General features: G+C 68.0%; 1 protein-coding gene across 1 annotated transcript in view; it reads left to right on the top strand.

Moving 5' to 3' along the window:
* The first annotated feature begins 376 nt into the window (after positions 1-376).
* The window catches only part of LOC140628575 (cohesin subunit SA-2-like), a 31,156-nt gene continuing 12,536 nt past the window's right edge, over positions 377-18,996 (top strand). The window contains exons 1-12 of the mRNA XM_072817837.1: positions 377-403; positions 622-903; positions 3,747-3,951; positions 5,746-5,897; positions 6,880-6,953; positions 7,061-7,184; positions 9,657-9,755; positions 11,023-11,102; positions 14,453-14,560; positions 15,833-15,944; positions 16,567-16,681; positions 18,514-18,617. Of these exons, the coding sequence (XP_072673938.1) occupies positions 377-403; positions 622-903; positions 3,747-3,951; positions 5,746-5,897; positions 6,880-6,953; positions 7,061-7,184; positions 9,657-9,755; positions 11,023-11,102; positions 14,453-14,560; positions 15,833-15,944; positions 16,567-16,681; positions 18,514-18,617 (1,482 nt within the window). The remainder of the gene's footprint in view (positions 404-621; positions 904-3,746; positions 3,952-5,745; positions 5,898-6,879; positions 6,954-7,060; positions 7,185-9,656; positions 9,756-11,022; positions 11,103-14,452; positions 14,561-15,832; positions 15,945-16,566; positions 16,682-18,513; positions 18,618-18,996) is intronic.

Raw genomic sequence — 18,996 nt, 5'->3', positions numbered from 1 at the left:
GCATTGGTGTGTGTGCCACTGTGTGTGTTTGCCAGAACCCGCTGGGACCCCATGTGATGTTCACCGTCTGTCCCCGGGTGGGCTCCCCTTAAGCCCGCAAGCTCAGGGGTGTGGGGAGCCCAGGCCTTCAGTTGTGGGGGACACCCCTGCTGTTCTTCTGGCCTCCACATCCCAAAACTTAGGTCCTTCCTTTGGGTCACTCGGCGTGGCCCTGACTCAGATTGTGCCTCTTCTTCGGGGAGCCCCCGTCGTGGATCGGGGTCGTGTTCAGTCTCCCCCACCTCAGAAGCAGCAGTGGTGGCTCTGCCAGCCCCCCACCCTGCCTCCGTCGCGGGAGACCCTGTGCCTTCCAAGGAGCAGGACACTCTCCGGGGAAATGCCGTGCGTGCAGGGCCCACAGCAGGCGGGTGACACACGTACTGGCCGTAGGGCGTGCACCAGGGGAGCGCGAGCAGCACACGCCCCCGCCCCCCCGCCGAGTGGCATCTGTGCCGAGTGGCATCTGTGCCGTGCCTTCTCCCCTGCCTGGCCTCCAGGGAGACGCAGTGTGTGTTCTGGGCGTGAGCCCGTGAACCCAAGGGCTGCGCCCCGTGGCCGCTGTACGTTCCCGCCCCTCCCAAGGGTGCTGGCGTGAGGGCGGACGTGGACTCCTGCCTAGAGGAGGGCACGCGCGCTGTCGGCCGCCCGGAGCAGGGCCCCCTCCGCCACGGGCCTCGGCCCCCGGGGGGTCGGAGGTGCTCCGAGCACCCGTGCTGCACGGGCCTGGCCCGCCGGAGCCAGTCGGGGGCCCCGGGGACGCTGCACGTCACCGCCGCTTCTCTGTTCTTGCAGGAGACTGGGCTGTACTACAAGAAGTTTCTGGCTTACCCCTGGATCCTGACCATCATGTGGCCAGAGAAGCTGGTAACACGCTTTGCGGAGTTTCAGAACGGGGCGGTTCCGCGTGGTTTCCTGCCGAGCCCCTCGTCCGCGGAGCCCGCGGAGCTCGTGTCGGGTTCCCCGTGCGGGGCGGGCGCCCTGGTCGTGGACGAGGGGCCATGGCGTGTGCCGGGTAGCGCTAGGCGGGCCCCGCTGCCCGGGTCCTGGCGGCCTGCTGGATTGTGACCTCACCAGGTCCTGACTGGGGCGAGGGGAACTCCCCCCGACCTGACCCGTCCCGTCCACACTGGCTACAGTAGTGCTTCCCAGGCTTGCGCACAGCGCGACGGTACCTGGCGGCGCTCGGTCCACGCCGAGTACACTGAGGGCCCACGGGAGGTGGTGGGGCCGGGCTGTGTCTGTGCGCAACAGGGCAGTTAGAGCTGACTCGTCCTGCAAAAGTGAGTTCATTCAGTGAGTCCTGTCTACACTGGGACACTTAGGCCCGAGCCTGTTCTGTCTACACTGGGAATGTCTACCTGCCATGTGCTGCCTACAATGTGCACGTATACCCGATGTGTCCTGTCTGCACTGTGTCATGGAGCCCTGACAGTGATCTGTCTACACTGGCACACTGACACCTGATCGTGTCCTGTCTGTACTGGCACATTTAGACCTGATGGTGATCTGTCTACACTTCATCATGGAGCCCTGATATGTTCTGTCTACATTGGTCATGGGACCCTGACTATTCCATCCATACTGGTACATTTAGACTTGATCGTGTTCTGTCTACACGGGCACATTTAGACCTGACAGTGTTCTTTCTACACTGTGTCATCGAAGCCTTACTGTTCCTCTACACTGGCACATGTAGACCTCATCGTGTTTACACTGTGTCATGGAGACCTGTGTTCTCTCTACACTGGCACATTTAGAGCTGATTATATTCTGTCTACACTGGGATGTTTAGACCTGACAGTGATCTGTGTACACTGCGTCATGGAGCCCTGACAGTGATCTGTCTACACTAGCACATTTAGACTTATGTCCTGTCTACAGTGGGATGTAGACCTGACGGTGATCTGTCTACATGGTGTCAGGGACACCTGTGTTCCATCTATACCAGTACATTGGACCTGATCTTGTTTTGTCTACACTGTGTAATGGAGTTCTGACTGTATACTGTCTACACTGGCACATTTAGACCTGATCATATTCTGTGTGTACTGCAATGTTTAGACCTGACGGTGATCTATCTACGCTGTGTTGTGGAGCTCTGACAGTGATCTGTCTACACTGGCACATTTGGACCTGACAGTGATCTGTCTACACTGTGTCATGGAGCCCTGACAGTGATCGATCTTCACTGGCACATTTAGACTTGACACTGATCTGTCTACGCTGGCACATTGAGACCTGACAGTGATCTGTCTACACTGTGTTGTGGAGCCCTGACAGTGATCTGTGTACACTGGCACACTTAGACCTTACTGATATGTCTACACTGGCACATTTGGACCTGACAGTGATCTGTCTACACTGTGTCATGGAGCCGTGACAGTGATCTGTCTACACTGGCACACTTAGACCTGACTGATCTGTCTACACTGGCACATTTAGATCTGGTCGTGTTCTGTGTACTCGGTGCGTCAGCCCCCGAAGGGTGTTGTGATGCTCATGGTTGGAATGACCCGCAGTGAGGGTTTGTGTAGTGTGTGCGTGTGCGTGCAGAGTGGTTGAACAGGGAGTTGTTCTAGGGCACCGAGCGGCAACCACAGGTTCCGGGGGGGGGGGAAGGGGGGTGATTCGTGGGGGACGGGGTGGAGGGAGTGCTGTGCGGGGAGCAGCGCAAGGAGTGCACGGGGCAGGGGTGTGGGCAGGGGCATGGAGGCGGCGGGAGGAGGGCTGTCCCCGTGAGCCCCGTGTCACGTGTGCTGCAGGAGGTGGGCGCGGGCTGTCCTGGTGACTTGTGGGCATTGGGGCGGGAAGCAGACGGAAGGCGGGGGGTGCCCGTGCCCGCAGGCCCAGCACTGCTGCCTTTCCCGACCTCGGCCTCCGACCCCCTCCCCAGTGGAGTCCCTGGGAGTCCCCTGGTCCCTTGGGGACAGCAGGACCTGGCTGAGCCCCACGGGCCAGAGCGGTGCCTGTAAGGAGCTTTCACGCTCACACGGCGGTCGGCAGCTGCACGTGCTTGGCCACAGCCAGAGGGCCCAGCTCCTTGGGGCGCGTGCCGGAGTGGGGGCCGCCCGGCACAGCCTGCCGACCTGCCCAGGGGGACGCGGGACCATCGGCCCAGGTGCAGGCTGTGGGGGACATGGGGTGACCCTGGTGGCTGTGGATATGTGACCCCCAGCTGCTGGGTCTCAGGGAGGTGGGGTCACTGGGTGTGTATATCTGATCTTGGCTAGGGGCACGGCGTACGAGAGCTGGGGTCACTGTGGTCACTGTGGACCTGTGATCCCCCAGGTGCAGGACGAGTGAGAGCTGCGGTCACGGGTGAATGTGGACGTGTGACCCCCCCAGGTGCGGGGTCAGGGAGACACGGGGTCACCCTGTGTCAGTATGGACCTATGACGCCCCCAGGTGCAGGGTCAGGGAGATATGGGGTCACCCTGTGTCAGCGTGGACCTGTGACCCCCCAGGTGCAGGGTCAGGGAGATGTGGGGTCACCCTGTGTCAGCGTGGACCTGTGACCCCCCAGGTGCAGGGTCAGTGATTCGCGGGGTCACCCTGTGTCAGCGTGGATGTGGGACCCCCAGGTTCATAGGGTGTGCTCGTGTGACCCGGAGACCCTTGTGCGGGGCAGAGCTCCAGGTCGCGATCTCGGGGCCCAGTCCCCTGTGCCCGTCACACAGCACCTCGCCCCCCTTCTGTCTTCAACACAGCAGAATGACTTTTACCCCATCGTGGGGCCGGGGCCCTTCTGGAAACGGTTTAGAGTGAACTTCTGCGAGTTCACGGAGCTGCTGGTGCACCTGACACACTCGTCGGTGCTGTGTGACGGCCACCTCATGGACACGGTCATCTGCATGCTCAGCGGCCTCACCAACTCGGCCGTGTACAGCCTGCGGCACACCAGCTCCCTGGCAGGTGAGGCGCCGCCGGGCGGGTGCCGGCTCCCGGGGCTGGGAGCGGGGCCACTGGCCACAGGGGCGGGGCCACGGTCCGGGGCGGGGCCACGGTCCGGGGCGGGGCCACTGGCCACAGGGGGCGGGGCCACGGGCTTGGGGGCAGGGCACAGACCGGGGGGCGGACCCACTGGTTCCGGGGTGGGGCCACAGACCGGGGGCGGAGCCATGGGCGGGGCGGGGCGGGGCCACTGACCACAGGGGGCGTGGTCTCGGGCCCCCGCACATCCCGGGGGCGGAGCCATGGGGCGGGTCCACTGCCCCCGGGGGTGGGGTCTCGGGCTTGGGGGCGGCCCCACGGGGCTGGGGCGGGGCCACTGGCCACAGGGGCGGGGTCACGGCTTCGGGGCGGGGCCACAGACCGGGGGCAGAGCCATGGGCGGGGGGCACGGGGCGGGGCCACTGACCACAGGGGGCGGGGCACGGACTGGGGGCGGGGTCTCGGGCTTGGGGGCGGCCCCACGGGGCTGGGGCGGGGCCGTGGGCGGGGCCACTGGCCACGGGGGCGGGGCCGTGGGCGGGGCCCCGGGGACGGGGGCTTGGGCCTGGGCGCCTGTGTCAGGGCTGGTGTCCGCACCCCGCGCTGCCAGCGTGCGGACCTGCAGGCGCAGAGGCTGCTGGGCGGGTGGGCCCGGGAGCTGCGGGGGCGCAGAAGCCACGGAGCGGGGTTTGCTGCGGGAGGACCCGGAGCAGAGTGTCGGGGGCACGAGCGGCTCCTCCCACCGTCCCGCGAGGAGCAAAGGCCGTGACAGCGGTGGGGGGAGCGCGGCGGGCCAGGGCGACGTGTGCGGGAGGGCGCGGTGCGGCGGACCCGGTGCCGGGGCCCTGGGCCTGCGCTGCCGTCCGCCCGAGTCCCGGGAGTGGCCTTCCCCGGCGGGTCCTGTTTGTGTCGCAACCGTCATCAGTTGTCCTACCGTCCGTGGGGTCTAACGTCTCGTGAGCGACCGCTGGTTCCAGACACCGGGTCATTGGTTGCGCGTCGCTACGTTGGCGTAGCTGGTCCCTGGGCAGGCGCTCGCGGCCAGCGCGGAGCACGGGGACTCGGTGCAGGGTCCTGGTTCCCGTCCTGGGAGTGAAGTGAAGGGTGCTTCCGGAAGGTGCGGCAGCCGACAGCCAGCGCCCTGCAGAGTGACCGTCACACACACGCACACGCGCACACACGCGCGGCCGCCACCTGGTAACCGCGCAGGAGCGCAGGGGCCAGGACAAGGCTGCAGCGGGAGGCTGCACGTGGGGCTCGGATCCCGGGTGCCAGACGGGTCGTGCACACAGAGGGCTCTTTCCCGTGTGTGCGTGGGCGTCAGCCCCACTGGGGCCGCGTGTGCGTCGTCCCCACGCCTGGGCCTGCAGGGGACACGGGTAAAGGCGGCGCGAGCCCCCGAGGGTCCCATCCTGGCCTCTGTGGCAGGAGGGTGGGGCACAGCGACGGTCCCTTGGCCGTGCCCTCCGAGGCCGCGTGCGGCCCACTCCGTCCCGCCGGCACCCCAACCTGACCTTGCGGCGGCGGAGGTCACGGGTGTGTGTACGTGCCGGGGTTGCCCATTCGTGTTCTCGGGTCGGCACACACGCTCATCATCGGGGGGACCGTCCACGCGTGGCCCAGCAGGGGCAGGACGCAGCAGCCCCTGCGGCCCCGGCCTCCCACCCCCATGTCACCCTGATCCCCCCGTCGGACGGCCAGAACGGGCCCTGGCGTGGCAGGTGCTGCCCAGCGCTGGGGTCACGGCCCTGGGTCACGGCCGCGCTCTGCTGGCAGCCATGAAGCTGCTGACGGCGCTGGCCAGCGTGAACCAGGGCATCTGCACGGGCAGGCGCACGGCGCAGCGGCTGTACGAGATCGAGAGCATCACCAAGCTCAAGGGCAGGCACAAGTACTACATGGAGCTGCTGGACCAGCGCCGGCACCAGGTGAGGGGGTGGCGCGGGGCGGGGGGGCAGCACGGGAGGGAGGGAGGGGACCCAGGTGTGAGGACATCACTGTGCAGGAAAGCAGGCAGGAGCCAGAGTCCGCCCTGGGCCCCTCCGCCGCCCGGCTGCCCCCTGTGTGGTTTGCACTCCATGCATGGGCGCCGGTGGTGAGGACAGACCCCGTCCCCAGGGCTGTGACCTTCCCCAGGGTTACAGGTTCCCAAACGCCGCCGGCCAGGAGGGGTGCGGCCGCACAGCAGGGCCAGCAGTCCCTGCCCCTCCCCCAGTCCCTGTCCTGCTCCAGCTGCCGACCCTGGGGGGGGGGTCATCCCGGGGACAGGCAGGTGCCCCCCCTCCCTGCGATGCTCACAGACGAGTCTGTTCCTGGGCTCACCTGTGCTTCCACCGGTGCAAACTGTCATCTGCCTCTCTGCCTCCTGCGCCCTCTCCTGTCCCCGCTTCTGCCCCCCTCATCCCCCTGCTGTCTGAGCCCCCCCACACCTGTGGGCACATGGGAGGTCACCTGTATGGCATCCACACCTTGGGGTACAGGAAGCTTCCAGAAAGACAACTGTGCACCTCTGAGGGTCCTGCCCCTCTAAGTTCCTCTGGCGCAGCACAGTCCTCCACCCTGTCCCCCCGCCATGCACCGCCTGCATCCCCCACCCTCACCCTGCACGCCCTCACCCCTGCTCCTCCCCTCCCTGCACCCCTTCTACCCCCTCCCTGCACCCATTCTCCCCTCCTGCTCCTCCTTCCAGCGCCTTCACCCCTGCCCTGTATGCCCACGTGTGTGCATGGTCAGCATGTGCGAGGCGGCCCCAGAGGCCCAGATCCAGGGGCGGGATGGTCCACAGCGAGTGGCACAGGCTGGTCAGCGTAGAGGATGCAGACGCGTGTCGAGGGGTGACCGCCCCCCAGCCGCGGCTTGGTGGCGGCCTGCAGCGCCCCGCCCAGCGCCCCCGTCCTTGTGCCACCACAGTTCCAGAACAAGCCCATGGCCATCGACAACATCATCTGCGCGCTCTTTAAAAGGACGTTTGTGCCGCGCTACCGGTAAGGCTCTTCCCCGCGTGCCCCGCGCCCCAGGCCGTGACCTAGCCTTGCTCAGCCCGGGTTGCCACGCGCCCGGCCGCCGGGTGACGCGCTCGCTCGTTTCCCAGGGACGTGAGCTCGGACATCCGGGTGATCTGCATGGGGGAGCTGGGCTGCTGGATCCGCCTGTACCCAGACATGTTCCTAGACAACAATTACCTGAAGTACATCGGCTGGATGCTGTACGACAAGGTGCGCGCGCCGCCGTGGCCTCGCCCTCTGTCCGGAGCCCAGTGTCGTGGGGAGGCTCTCTGCGCTGCCGTCCTTGGGCCCGACGGCGGGTTTGGGCTGTGGGGTCACCTGTCCTCGGGAGACCTGCGGACGTGGCCCTGCGTCGCGCCTGCCCCCCGCAGAGGATCACGGAGCGGCCATGTCCGCAGGTGACCCCAGCCTGCGTCCCCGTAGCCCGCCCGGTCCCGGTCCACCCGCCTGCAGCCAGCTCAGTCCTCACCCGGCCTGACACCGGGCCACCGCCGTGGCCCTCGACTGCGCAGCTCTGAACCCCGCGCTCACGTCCCCGCACAGCAAAGGCGGGGGTCCCGCGGCCGCCGGGGCGCTTTGCTCCCATCACAGACGCAAACGAGTGCCCTTCGGTGCTTCTGATCAGATGCCTTCTGGGCGGCAGCGACCGTGATGTAGCCCTGGGAGTTGTCTGTGCCCACCCGTGGCTGTGATCCCGTTTCCGGAGCCGTTTTGTCCTGCGCATGACTCCCGAGCTGGGGCTCTTGCCTCCAGGGTGCAAGGGGCAGGCGTGGGTGCACCCCTGGAGCTCCGCTGCTCCACGCATTTTGCAGGCAAGGCCCCACAGGCGGTCCTCCGCTGTGCGCGGAGTTTTACGAGCTTGTGGCTCATCACGGTGTTGAGACGAATGCCACGATTGCCTGTGGCGTGCTGCCCGTGGACGGCGTGGGTGGGAGGGCGGCGGTCGGCCATGCGTGGCCGCGGTCTTGGGTTGTTGCGTGGACGAGTTTGTTTCTGCGGGAAAGGGCAAGGCGGCTGGACTGTGAGCTGTTCTGTGTCCTGGGGCTGAGCTGGGGCAGGCGGCGGTGGCGGACCCCCCGCGGGGCTCCCCAGCCCGTGTTCCCTGTCCTCACTGCTGGGCTGGGCCGTCCCGGGTCCAGGGGCCTCAGACCCGACGGGAGGGAACCCTGATCCCTGGCTCACGGTGCGCCTCCCGCCTGGTCCTCGCGTGGAGCCTGGGGCGAGGGGGCGCTCTGGGGCTCGTCCTTTACAAGGACCCGGCCCCCTCCTTGGGGCTCCAGCCTTAGGACCCGGGCCCCTCCTTGGGGCTCCACACTTAGGACCTGGTTCCCTCCCCAGGGGCTTGACCCTTAGGACCCGGTCCCCTCCCAGGGGGCTCCACCCTTAGAACCCAGTCCCCTCCCTGGGGGCTCGATCCTTAGGACCTGGTCCCCCCCGGGGGCTCCACCCATAGGACCGGTCCCCTCCCGGGGGCTTCACCCGCACATACCATCCCCTGGGGGCGTCGAGAGCTAACCTACGGATTTGGGGCACACATTGGCCTGGAGCAGACTTCTCTGCTTTTCCCCTGTGGGGTGGGAGTGGGAGAGGCGTAGTGCGTGGCCACAAGCACGGTGACTGCACTGGGCCACGGGAGCCAGGTGTGCAGGGAGGAGGCCGTCAGGGCTGCCGCTGGGGCCACGCTGGGCCTGCGGGGCTCGGCCGTGGGCGCTGTCGCGGCAGTGGGGCACGTGGGGGTGTGCGGTACTCCTGGGTCCTGGGGGGCTGCCCCCACTGTGCCCCGCATTGCTTGGGGGGTGGAGAGACCTCCGGGAGGCACTGAGAGGCCCCGCCGGCCCTGGGTGCGGCGAGCGCCCCCGCAGGGTGACCCCTGGGTGCGGAGGACGTGCGCTCCCTGATAGGCCGCCCGCCGCGCCCCTGCGGGCAGCCTCACCCCACGTGGGGCCACGGTGTGGCGCGGGCCTGTGTCCTGCTTCGGGCCCCGCGCTGCCCACGTGCGGTTTTAGCCCCGAGACGACCTCAGGGACCCCCTTAGTTTTGTACAGAGAACGCGTGGGGTGCAGGGGTCGCGGAGCCGTTGGGTGTGCTGGGCCAGGCGGGTGTTTGTTTCTTTCCTTCTTGTTTTTTTTAAGATTTTATTTGTTTATTTGAGGGAGGCCAGCAGGCACACGCCGGGGTGACGGAGGGGCGGAGGGAGCAGCACACGCCCACTGAGCAGGGATCCCTGACCTGACGTGGGGCTCAGTGCAGGACCCCGAGATCGTGACCCGAGGCCTCTGTCCTGGGCGTGGAAACCCCGAGCTCTCCCCGTGTCCTTACGTGCCCGTTCCACTCCGCGTGTCTGTGTCCTCCCGTCTCTTTATAGGGGCCCCGTCCTATGGGATCAGCCCGCCCTACTGACCTCATTTGGCAGCCTCGTCCTGCCATTACAGACCACGCCTCCCAAAACAGCCCCATCGGAGGTCCTGGGGGCGCGGGGGCCAACCTATGAGCTGGGGGTGCACAGTTCAGACCCCAGAAGGCATCTGTGCCCCGCGAGGGGGTTGCGAACCCGCAGGTCCCGCCTCGACTGTTTCAGGCTGCGGGCGGCCTGGCTTGCGCGGTCGCGGACGGAAGCGTCTGCGGGAGAGTGTGGGGGCGCGGCCGCCCTTCTGCGGTGACTCGCACGTTTCTGTCCCCAAGGACGCAAACGTGCGCATGAAGTGCATCCTGGCGCTGAAGGCGCTCTACGAGAAGCGAGAGTCGGCCATGAAGTTGGGGCTTTTCTTCCACAAGTTCAAGGTGCGTGAGGTGTTGCGTCTTGGCTGCCGTCTCCTCCGAGGCATCTCGGTGCCTGTGTGGACGGGACGCGCAGCAGCCGCTGGGGGCCCAGGGTGTGGCACACGTTGGAGCTGGGTGCCCAGGCCGCTGTACTGCGAAGGTGAACCTGGAACTTCTCGGGGTGTCCGAGCCCTCGGCCGAGTTGCCCGGCTGTCACTACACTCCGGAGATGTGCGCCCTGGCCTGGAAACAGGGTGCGTGGTGTGCGCACCCCCAGGGGGCAGGCGGTGTGCTGACCTCTCCATCATGGGCGCGGGAGCCACACGGGGAGGACCCAGGACACGTGGCTGGTTGGGAGTGGGGGTGGGGCCACGGAGGTGCGTCCTGGACGTGCAGCGCTGGTGTGCGTGGCGGAGGCGCCCCGTCCTCGGGGGAGTGTGGGACAGCAACTGGTCCTCGACCCTGTCAGCGTCCCCAGCGGGGTCTGAGCAGGAACCCGGCGAGGGCAGGTGCCCAGCAGCCCCACATGGTCGTGTCCTCATAGAAGCCTTTCCTGACCTGGGGACCCCCGAGGGGAGGTCAGGACACGTGACGTCACGCCTGCGGAAGGGTGGGCGTCAGGGAGAGCCCGGGCACGATCGTGTGCACCGTCTGGGAGCTCAGGGCGCACCTGTGCTGCAGGTGCAGGGAGGCCGCGGGGGCTGCTGTGCTGGACCCATGGGCTCTCAGACCCTCCAGCTTCAAGCACCGGGGTGTGCAGGGCGCTGAGCCCCCTCAGGGCGCGGTCGTGTCTGGGGGCAGAAGGTCCCAGTCCTGGTCCTGCGACCCCCGGGACCTGATGAGTGGCAGCGTCTGGGGACGGGGTCTCCTGTCTGCTGGCTCTAGGGCTGGGGTCTGATGACCGGTGGCCCCGAAGGCGTAGTCCCCGCGTCCCAGCTTCGAGCGCGCGTTCCCTGTCACGGTGCGCCCGCAGCAGGTGACCGCTAGGGACAAAGTCTGGGGACCTAGGGCGTCACCCAGGGGCGGGTGCTGGCGTCTGGGCCGACCCGGGGCGCCCACACGAGGGCACGACCCAGCGCACGGCCTGGGGGCCGCGGGGAGCGCACGTGCCCCCGGCCAAGGTGGCGGGGCGGGGGCGGGGGGGGGGTGCTCTCGGCGCCCAGCTCGCGGCCCGCTGGGGCCAGGCTGCGTGTCGGCCGCGCCGTGGGCGTCCGGGCGGCTCCGGGGGCGGTGGGGCCGCGGCGACACGTCACGCAGACGGTGGTCGCGCGCGGTCTTGCTCCCGCAGAAGCGCATCCTGTCCATGACGCAGGACCAGCAGCCGGAGATCACCTCCGAGTGCATGCAGCTCCTGAGGCTCATCTCCGAGTGAGTGCCCGGCGGGGGCGGCGGAGGGACAGGTGCGTGGGAGGGGCGGGGGGCGGGCCCAGGTGCGTGGGAGGGGCGGGGGGCGGGGCCAGGCGCACAGTTGGGGCGGGCCGGAGGGTGCGCAGGCGGGGGCGGGGCCAGGCGCACAGGTGGGGCGGGCCGGAGGGTGCGCAGGGGGGGCCAGGTGCGTGGGGGCGGGGGCGGGGCCAGGCGCACAGGCGGGGCGGGCCGGAGGATGCGCAAGCGGGGGCGGGGCCGGGGGAGGTCCGGTGGGCGGGCCCAGGTGTACAGGTGGAAGGTGGGGCTTGGGAGGGGCGGGGGCGGCGGGGGCGGGGCCAGATGCGCAGGCGGGGCGGGTGGGCGGGCTCTGGCGGCGGGCGCTCCTGCAAGTTTAAAGAATTGTCACCAGCGTCCTGGTTCGAGATCCGAGGGAAGGGTTCGTTGGGTCACCTGAGGTCACCCCAGGCTTGGGCTGGCACTCGCGGGTGTGGGGTTCTCTCTGGGGTCCCAGTCTCCCCCGTCCGCTGCTGCCCGTGTGTCAGGGGCTCCAAGGAGACAGAGGGGCTGGATTCAGGAGGCAGCAGCGACTGGCCCGGCCCACAGAACCTTCTGGAAGTTCCTGGATCCCTGTGAGGTCTTAAGCCGGGACGATGGGTGCTTGTTCCCCTGTACGTCCGGCACCTGCAGGATGCAGCTGCCTTGTTGAGACTCAGGCGTCCAATGTTGATGTGAGGCGTGTTGCGGACACGGGGACACAGGTCACAGCCTCCTGCTCGGCCCTGTGTGTAGACGCCAGCATGGGTGCCGGGGAGACGTGCTGTGTCCCAGAGGCTGCGTGCTTGCCTGTGCTGCCGGTGTGTCCTGAGCCGAGGATAGCGTGAGGCCACTTGGGCATCGGATCCTCGGTGGCTGTGTGTCCTGCTGCTGCGCACACGGGCACCCTGGAGCTGGGGATGGGCATCCTGTGTGCTGTGCTGTGGTCCCACGGAGGCTGGCGCCACCCACACCTGGCAGCACGCCCCCTGCGCCCCCGGGAGCATGGATGGGTGACGAGGTGTCACGTGGCAGTGCACCACGGTGTGTACAGAGCAGAACGCCCACGGGCGGCGCGGCCTGGGTTGGCCCGGGTCCTGGGAGGAGCACCTGCAGCGCCCTGGAGCCGCCCCGTTCTGAGCACAGCGCGGACGCACTCGGGGCGTGGGCCCTCTCCTGCCCACCAGACGAGCCTGTGGGCAGAGACGGCCGGTCCCCCAGTGGACGCCACGACTCTCCTGGCGTTGGCAGCAGCGGGCAGCGCGCTCGTGCAGGGATCCAGAAGGTGCTGGAGGCCTTGGGTCCGGGCGCAGGGTGGCCGTGAACAGGAAGCCGTGACCTCGGGGCATCTCTGCTGTGCTCAGATCACGTCCCGAGGCCGTTTCGCTCGTCTCGCGGCCGGGCCTGCGTCCTTCAGGTGCCGTGTCCCCCAGGGGCGCCTCAGGCCTGGCTGTGGTGGCCCCTCCAACCCCGGGTGGGGGCCTCTGCCTCCTGCCCCGTGGAGGGTGGGCGGCCCAGGCTGGCTGCATGTCCTGCTCTGTGCTGTTCCCGCGGCTGCTGTGTCAGCGTCCTGCAGGGAGACGGGGCTGTGGGGACATGGAAGGAGGCCCTGGTGGGAATCGGCTCACTGTCGCAGAGGTGGGGACGTCCCAGGACGTGTGTGCGAGCTGGGGAGGGGAGCCCTCCTGAGGGCCTGCACGTCGGCGGGTGGCCCTGGGGCACGTGAAGCAGGCTCTGGGACTGAAGCTGGACACACGCGTGGGGCTTGTCATGGCTCGGGGTCTGCGGCGAGTCCGCAGCTAGAAGCTGCACGCGCCTGCCAGGAAGTGGCAACGGCTGAAGCCTCGCGTCGACCTCGCTGCTCCCCGTTGGTGGGCGCTGCGGGCGGCGGCAGCTTACGTGGGATTCCAGCTGAGGAGCTCCCGGATAGGTTGGCCTGTGCTCCCTGGGGGTGGGCCGCGTCTAATCAGGGGGCCCTGCCTACTACAACGGGGAGGAAGTGTGCGTCTGCCGGGCCTTGTTCCCACACGCACGTCTGTCTTCTGTCGCCCTTGGCGGTCCTGCTCCCGGGCCTTCCAGCTGCATCTCTGATGGCAGCTCACGGGCCTCAGGGGTGGGGTAAGGCTCCAGGTCTTGGGGCCACACCGTGGCCTGAGTCCCCAGGCAGGTGCCAGTGCACTGGGTCGGTCACGGCAGGGGCCTGGGTGCCCCACACTGGGCGGAGCCGCGTGGCTTTGAGGCTTGAGGTTTGGACGGGGCCGACTCGGAACCACGGAGTGTGCTCCCTGCTGAGTGCGGCGCCCGCGGGCGAGTGCAGGTGTACCCCTCACTTGCGTGGGGCCTCCCCGCCTCCTTGGGACCTCCCCCATGCCCTTGGGGTTTTTTGTGCCCTTGGGGTCTCTGCCCTGCCCTTGGGGCCTCCCCGCATCCTTGAGGTCACTCCTCCACCGTTGGGGCCTCTCCTGCATCCCTGGGACCTCTGCCCCCACCCTTGGGATCTCCCCATGTCCTTGGGGCCTCCCTGTGCCCTTATGGTCTCCTCCCTGCTCTTGGGGTCTCCTGCCATGTCCTTGGGGCCTCCCCGTGCCCTTGCGGTCTCCCCCCTGCACCTGGCCCCCCCCCGCCCTTGTGGTCTCCCCCTACCCTTGGGGTCTCCTGCATCCTTGGGGCCTCCCCCCATCCTTGGATTCTTCCTGGATCCCCTGAGGCCCTGTGTCCCCAGAATCCCGAGGTCCCCTGCCCTGTTCCTGCTGCTTCTGGCAGCGCCCAGGGGCTGTCGGCAAACGGCTGCGCTGTGGCGGACCCGGTGCCACACGTGGGCTCAATGTGCGTCTTTGGACAACGTGGCGTCCCCCGTGTGGTGTCGGGGTGTCCCCCACCCTCATCCCCTGATCGCTTCCCCCGAGTGCACCCTGCAGGGTGCCTGCTTGGCACCAGGAGCGCTGCGCGGGCCGGGGGCACACCCCGGAGAGGCCCTGGTGCCCACAGGGGCTGGAGGGGAAAGGGCCCAGGACTGGCGGCCCTGTCGGGGGCGGGCCTCCCAGGATCCCGCGCTCGGGGCCGGCTCTCGTGGCATCTTCCCCTGTGGCCTGGGCTCGCGTCCTGGGACGTGTCTGCGCGGGTGAGCGTCGGCTTCCCGGGGGCCCCGTGTAGGGGAGGCTGCGACTGGGGCCACTGGGCCAACAGGGGATTAGAGAGGAGCGTGGCGCCCCGCGTGCACAGGCGTGTGAGGCAGGGCCCTGGTGGCAGCGCGTCTCGTGTAGATGCGTGGGGAAGCCCCGCGTGCAGGCCCGGGGCTCACGAGCGCGTCCCCCCAGGCACTACGTGGGCGTGTTCTCGGCCATGGAGTACGTGTTCCTGTTCCAGTTTGTGTACGCGGCCTACAGGCCCATGGCCACGGCCGCGGGTGAGCTCATCTGCAGGAGGTGAGTGCAGCGCGTGCCCGCTGCTGTCCCCGGCACCATGACGTCACCGGCACTTCGGAGGCGGGCCCCACAGCCCGTGTCCCACGTCCCGTCAGCTGCAGGCCCGCAGGTGCAGGGTGGAGGGCAGGCCAGGTGCCAGGGCTTTGTATAGGGGACAGAACGGGACGTGCGGGAGCGCCACGGGAGAGGAACGCTGCTCCACAGTCGCATCCGTGACCGCACGCAGGCTCACTGGTTACCTGTTAGAGGCAGGTCTATGCGGGGATTGCTTTGACTTGGTGGGGTGGTCCCCCATCCCCGAGGGCGCCCGCCTTTGGGATCCTCTGAGGTCTACTGTCCTTGGATGCCCTGGGGCCCCCTGTGTCCCTGGGATCCCCTGAGGTCCCGAGGTGCCCTGTCCCTGGATCCCCTCTGGATCCCCTGAGGCCCCCTGTCCCTGGGATCTCCTGAGGTCCTCTGGATCCCCTGAGACCCCCTCTCCTTGGGATCCCCTGAGGTCCCCTGGATTCCCTGAGGCCCCTGGATCTCCTGAGGTCCCCTGGATCTCTTGGATCCCTCGAGGCCCCCTGTGTCCCTGGGATCCCCTGAGGTCTCCTGGATTCCCTGAGGCCCCCGAGGTTTCCTGGATCCCTGAGGTCCCCTGGATCCCCTGGATCCTGAGGCCCCCTGAAGTCCCGAGGTCCCCTGTCCCCTGGATCCCCTGGATCCTGAGGCCCGTCCCCTGGATCCCCTGAGGCCCCCTGTCCCCGGGATCCTGATGTCCCCTGGATCCCCTGAGGCCCCCTGTCTATGGGATCCCCTGAGGTCCTCTGGATCCCCCGAGACCCCCTCTCCTTGGGATCCCCTGAGGCCCCCTGGATTCCCTGAGGCCCCTGGATCTCCTGGATCCCTTGAGGCATCCTGTGTCCCTGGGATCCCCTGAGGTCTCCTGGATTCCCTGAGGCCCCCTGTCTCTGGGATCCCCTAAGTTCCTATCCCTGGGATCCCTGAGGTCCCCTGAGCCTCCCTGTCCCCAAGGTCACCTGAGGTCCCCAGGACCTCAGTCTGGTTGTTCATTCCCTCCCCAGTGCTGGCCTGAGCTGACCGGCAGCTCGGACAGCAGCAGTCAGTTCTAGAACTTTCCTCCACGGGTCCTGGTAGCCCTGCTCCCCGGGTCTCAGTGTGGCGCATGCTAGCGAGGGTGCAGGTCAGCCCGCCTCGCAGGACCCGGGGCCCAGCCGCGTGCTTGGGGCCCCCCAGGCCGACGTTGAGGCCCCTCTCTCGTCTCCCTAGGCTCCTGGCTCCTCCGCCCCACGAAGGTTTCTTTGGCCAAGAGCCCCCTGACGAGTTTGACAGAAACCTCCAGAACATGAAGACGCTCATTGACTTCTACCTGCAGGGTGAGGTGAGGGCGCGGCAGCGTGGGGCCCGGGGACGCGGCGTCCGAGCCACACGAGGGACCGGGACTTGGGTCCCGCCCCGCAGCCCGAGTTCCGTGCCGTGTCCCGCGCCACGCGCCACGTGCCCGGAGGTGGGCTGGGCCGGGCCTTGCTTCCCGTGTGAACAGCCTTGCTGTGGCGCGTGGGACTCAGGCCGCTGGGTCGCTGTCCTGCTGTGTCCTCACGTGTCTGCGCACGGGGGGGTCGGGAGGGGGCCGTTCCTGCCTGTGTCATCACGTGTTCTCCTTGCTGTTCGTCGTCATCGCATGACCTCCCTGCCCTGTGTCATCATCACGTGACCTCCCTGCCCTGTGTTGTCATCGCGTGTCCTTCCCATGTTATTACATGACTTCCGTGCCCCGTGTCGTCATCACATGTCCTCCCTGCCCTGTGTCGCCGCCACATGAGCTTCCTGCCCACGTCGTCGTGTGTTCTTGTCTCCGCGTGGTTGCGTGTCCTCCCTGCCCTTTGCCACTGTCACATGACCCCCGTGCCCCGTGTCATCATCGCGTGTGGTCCCTGCCCCGTGTCTCACTTGTCCCGCTGTCCCGTTCTCACGACCTCACACGTCGGGCACGTCCCTGTCAGTTCCACAGACACGTCCCGTACCTGGTGGACGGCCTGTGGGAGGCAGCGCCCACCCTGGTGCGCAACTGGGAGTGCATGACGGCCCTGCTGCTGGAGCCACGCGGCGGGCGCCAAGGTGAGCGTGGCCAGAGCCTGCTCGGAGTCGTGGGCTGGGCCCGTGATCCTGCTGGCCGCCCTGCCGTCCCCCTAGGCCCACCGTCCCTGCCGTGTCCTGCCATCCTTCCCTGTCCTGCTGTCCTCCCCGGGCCGTGCTATCCTCCCCACGTCCCACTGTCCCCCCATGTCCTGTTGTGTCCCTGTGTCCTGCCGTTCCCCCATGTCCCCGTGTCCTGCCATCCCCATCACCCTCGTGTCCCCATGTGCTCCAGTCCCCCTTGTGTCCCGCCCCCACCTCGTGTTGCATGTCCTTGTCTGCCTGTGTCCCGCCATGCCCCTCCTCCTATGTCGCGTCATCTCTGCGGTCCCCTGCCGTCCTGCCAAGCGTCTGTCCATGGTGTCACTGATACGAGCGGCCGGCACAGGGCGCTAGCGGCCCTGTCCACACTGCTGTGCAGCGTTTGCTCCCTGACTGGTTGGTCCGGGGGAGGGGCACGTGCCGTGCTTCCCTGGGGCGAAGGGTCCTCAGGCCTTGACGGGGACTCCCCGGTCTCTAGTTGGGGTCTGCAGGACAGTGGCCGCGGCTGCTGTCCTGCAAGGGGATCAAAGCCCGGGCCCCGCGGTCAGGATGCAGTGTGGGCAGCTGCCTGGTGAATGAACCCTGGCAGGCTCGCCCCTCTGAGACCACCCCGTCCCCCCGGGCACCGCCCCAAGGAGACCGCCCCTCCTCTGACGCAGGCCCGCAGCCCCACTGGAGGCCCTGCCCTCTGAGACCCACCACCCCCCCAGCCCTGCTGAAGACAAGTGTCCTCTGCTAAAACCTGGAGTCCCTGAGCCATGCCTGAGGCCTCCAGGCCTGTCCCCTTCCTGGTGGGGCCAGCAGCCTCCACCACGCTCCCGGGGGCCACGGAGGGGCCCGTTCCTTCATCACCGGGGCGCCTCCTTTACTCTGACTCAAGTTTCCAGGCCCCGCCGAGGGGTCTCTGAGCTTCTTGACCATGAGCTTGGGCCTTTGCTGCCCCCGGGCTCATAGTGGCACCGATCCCAGGATGTGGGACGCTGGATAGGAGGACCCGGGTGTGAGGTTCTCGCGGTACCTATGACAAATGACCTCAAACCTGGGGGCTTAAAACAAGAATCCGTCCCCTCCCAGCTCTGGAGACCAGAGTCTGAGGTCCGGGGGCTGGACCCCTGAGGTCCGGGGCGGGGCCTCCGGGGAGGGTCCCTCCCGCCTCTTCCAGCGTCTGGGGCCCAGGCCTCCCTGGGCTGGTGGCCCATCCCTCCCGTGTCCTCCATCCTCATGGGGCTCCTCCTTTGCATCTGTGGCTCCTCCTGTCTCCTACGAGGACCCCTGTTGCTGGATGCAGGGCCACCTGGTCCAGGACGAGCTCAGCTCAGAGCCTCACTTAGTCACACCTGGAAAGATCCAGTTTCCCCACAAGCTCCTGTTCTGAGGTTCCGGGTGGCTGTGACCTGGGGTGAAAGTCCCTGGGGAGCAGCCGGTGAACACAGTGTCCCCTCAAGTGCGTGGCTTTAGACCCGAGTCCCAGGGTACGGGATGGTGCCGGGTGGGCCGCCGCCCGCCGCTGGAGGTGGCGTCAGGGGTTGCCGTGAGAACGCGGCCCGGGGCTGTGTGCACACTTTGAGGGAAGGGCTGGCCCTGGTTCTGCACACTGCTGACTGCGTGAGCCGGGTCGGGGCCTGCTGTGCCCAGGAGCCTCCCGCTCCGCACGTGCTCCGAGCCTGGGCCAGGCCCAGCCAGGCCTCTCAGCAGTGCATCAGTCCAGAAGCTTCCGTGACCCGGTGAGGGTCGGCGTGGGCTGACCTGCCCCCGTCTCCGTGTCCCCGCAGCGCTGACGAGCCAGCAGGAAAGAGTGCTTATCGAGATCCTCGTGGCCGCCGTGAGACAGGCTGCCGAGGGCCGCCCTCCCGCTGGCCGCCGCCTGGGCAAGAAAGTCAGTGCCACCCCTGCCCCCTGCCTGGATGCGCTTCCTCCCCTGTGCTGACCGCTGCGCTGTGGCTGCTGTGCCGCTGCTGGGAGCCCCGCGCACGGGGGCGCTGTGGGTGCCCGCGCCTGCCTCAGCCCTGTTGCGCCCTGCCGCGCCCTGCCCGGGGCCGGGGACCGCTTGCTGCCGCTTCAGCCTTGCGCTTGCCACCCTGGCTGCTCACCCGGCCGCTGGCGCTGCGGGCAGGGCTCCCGGCCGCCCAGGTAGGTGCTGCTGGCTGTGCCCGCGGCTCCCGCGCACCCTTCCCGCCGGCTGCCAGGCTGTTTGCCAGCTGGTCCGTGTCTGCTGCCTGCCTCCCTGGGGAGGGCCCTGCGCAGTCCCCCCCCTG

The sequence above is a fragment of the Canis lupus genome, chromosome X (genome assembly GCF_048164855.1).
Source record: "Canis lupus baileyi chromosome X, mCanLup2.hap1, whole genome shotgun sequence".
Classification (NCBI taxonomy): Eukaryota; Metazoa; Chordata; class Mammalia; order Carnivora; family Canidae; genus Canis; species Canis lupus.
This window is presented reverse-complemented; position numbering and strand designations above follow the sequence as displayed.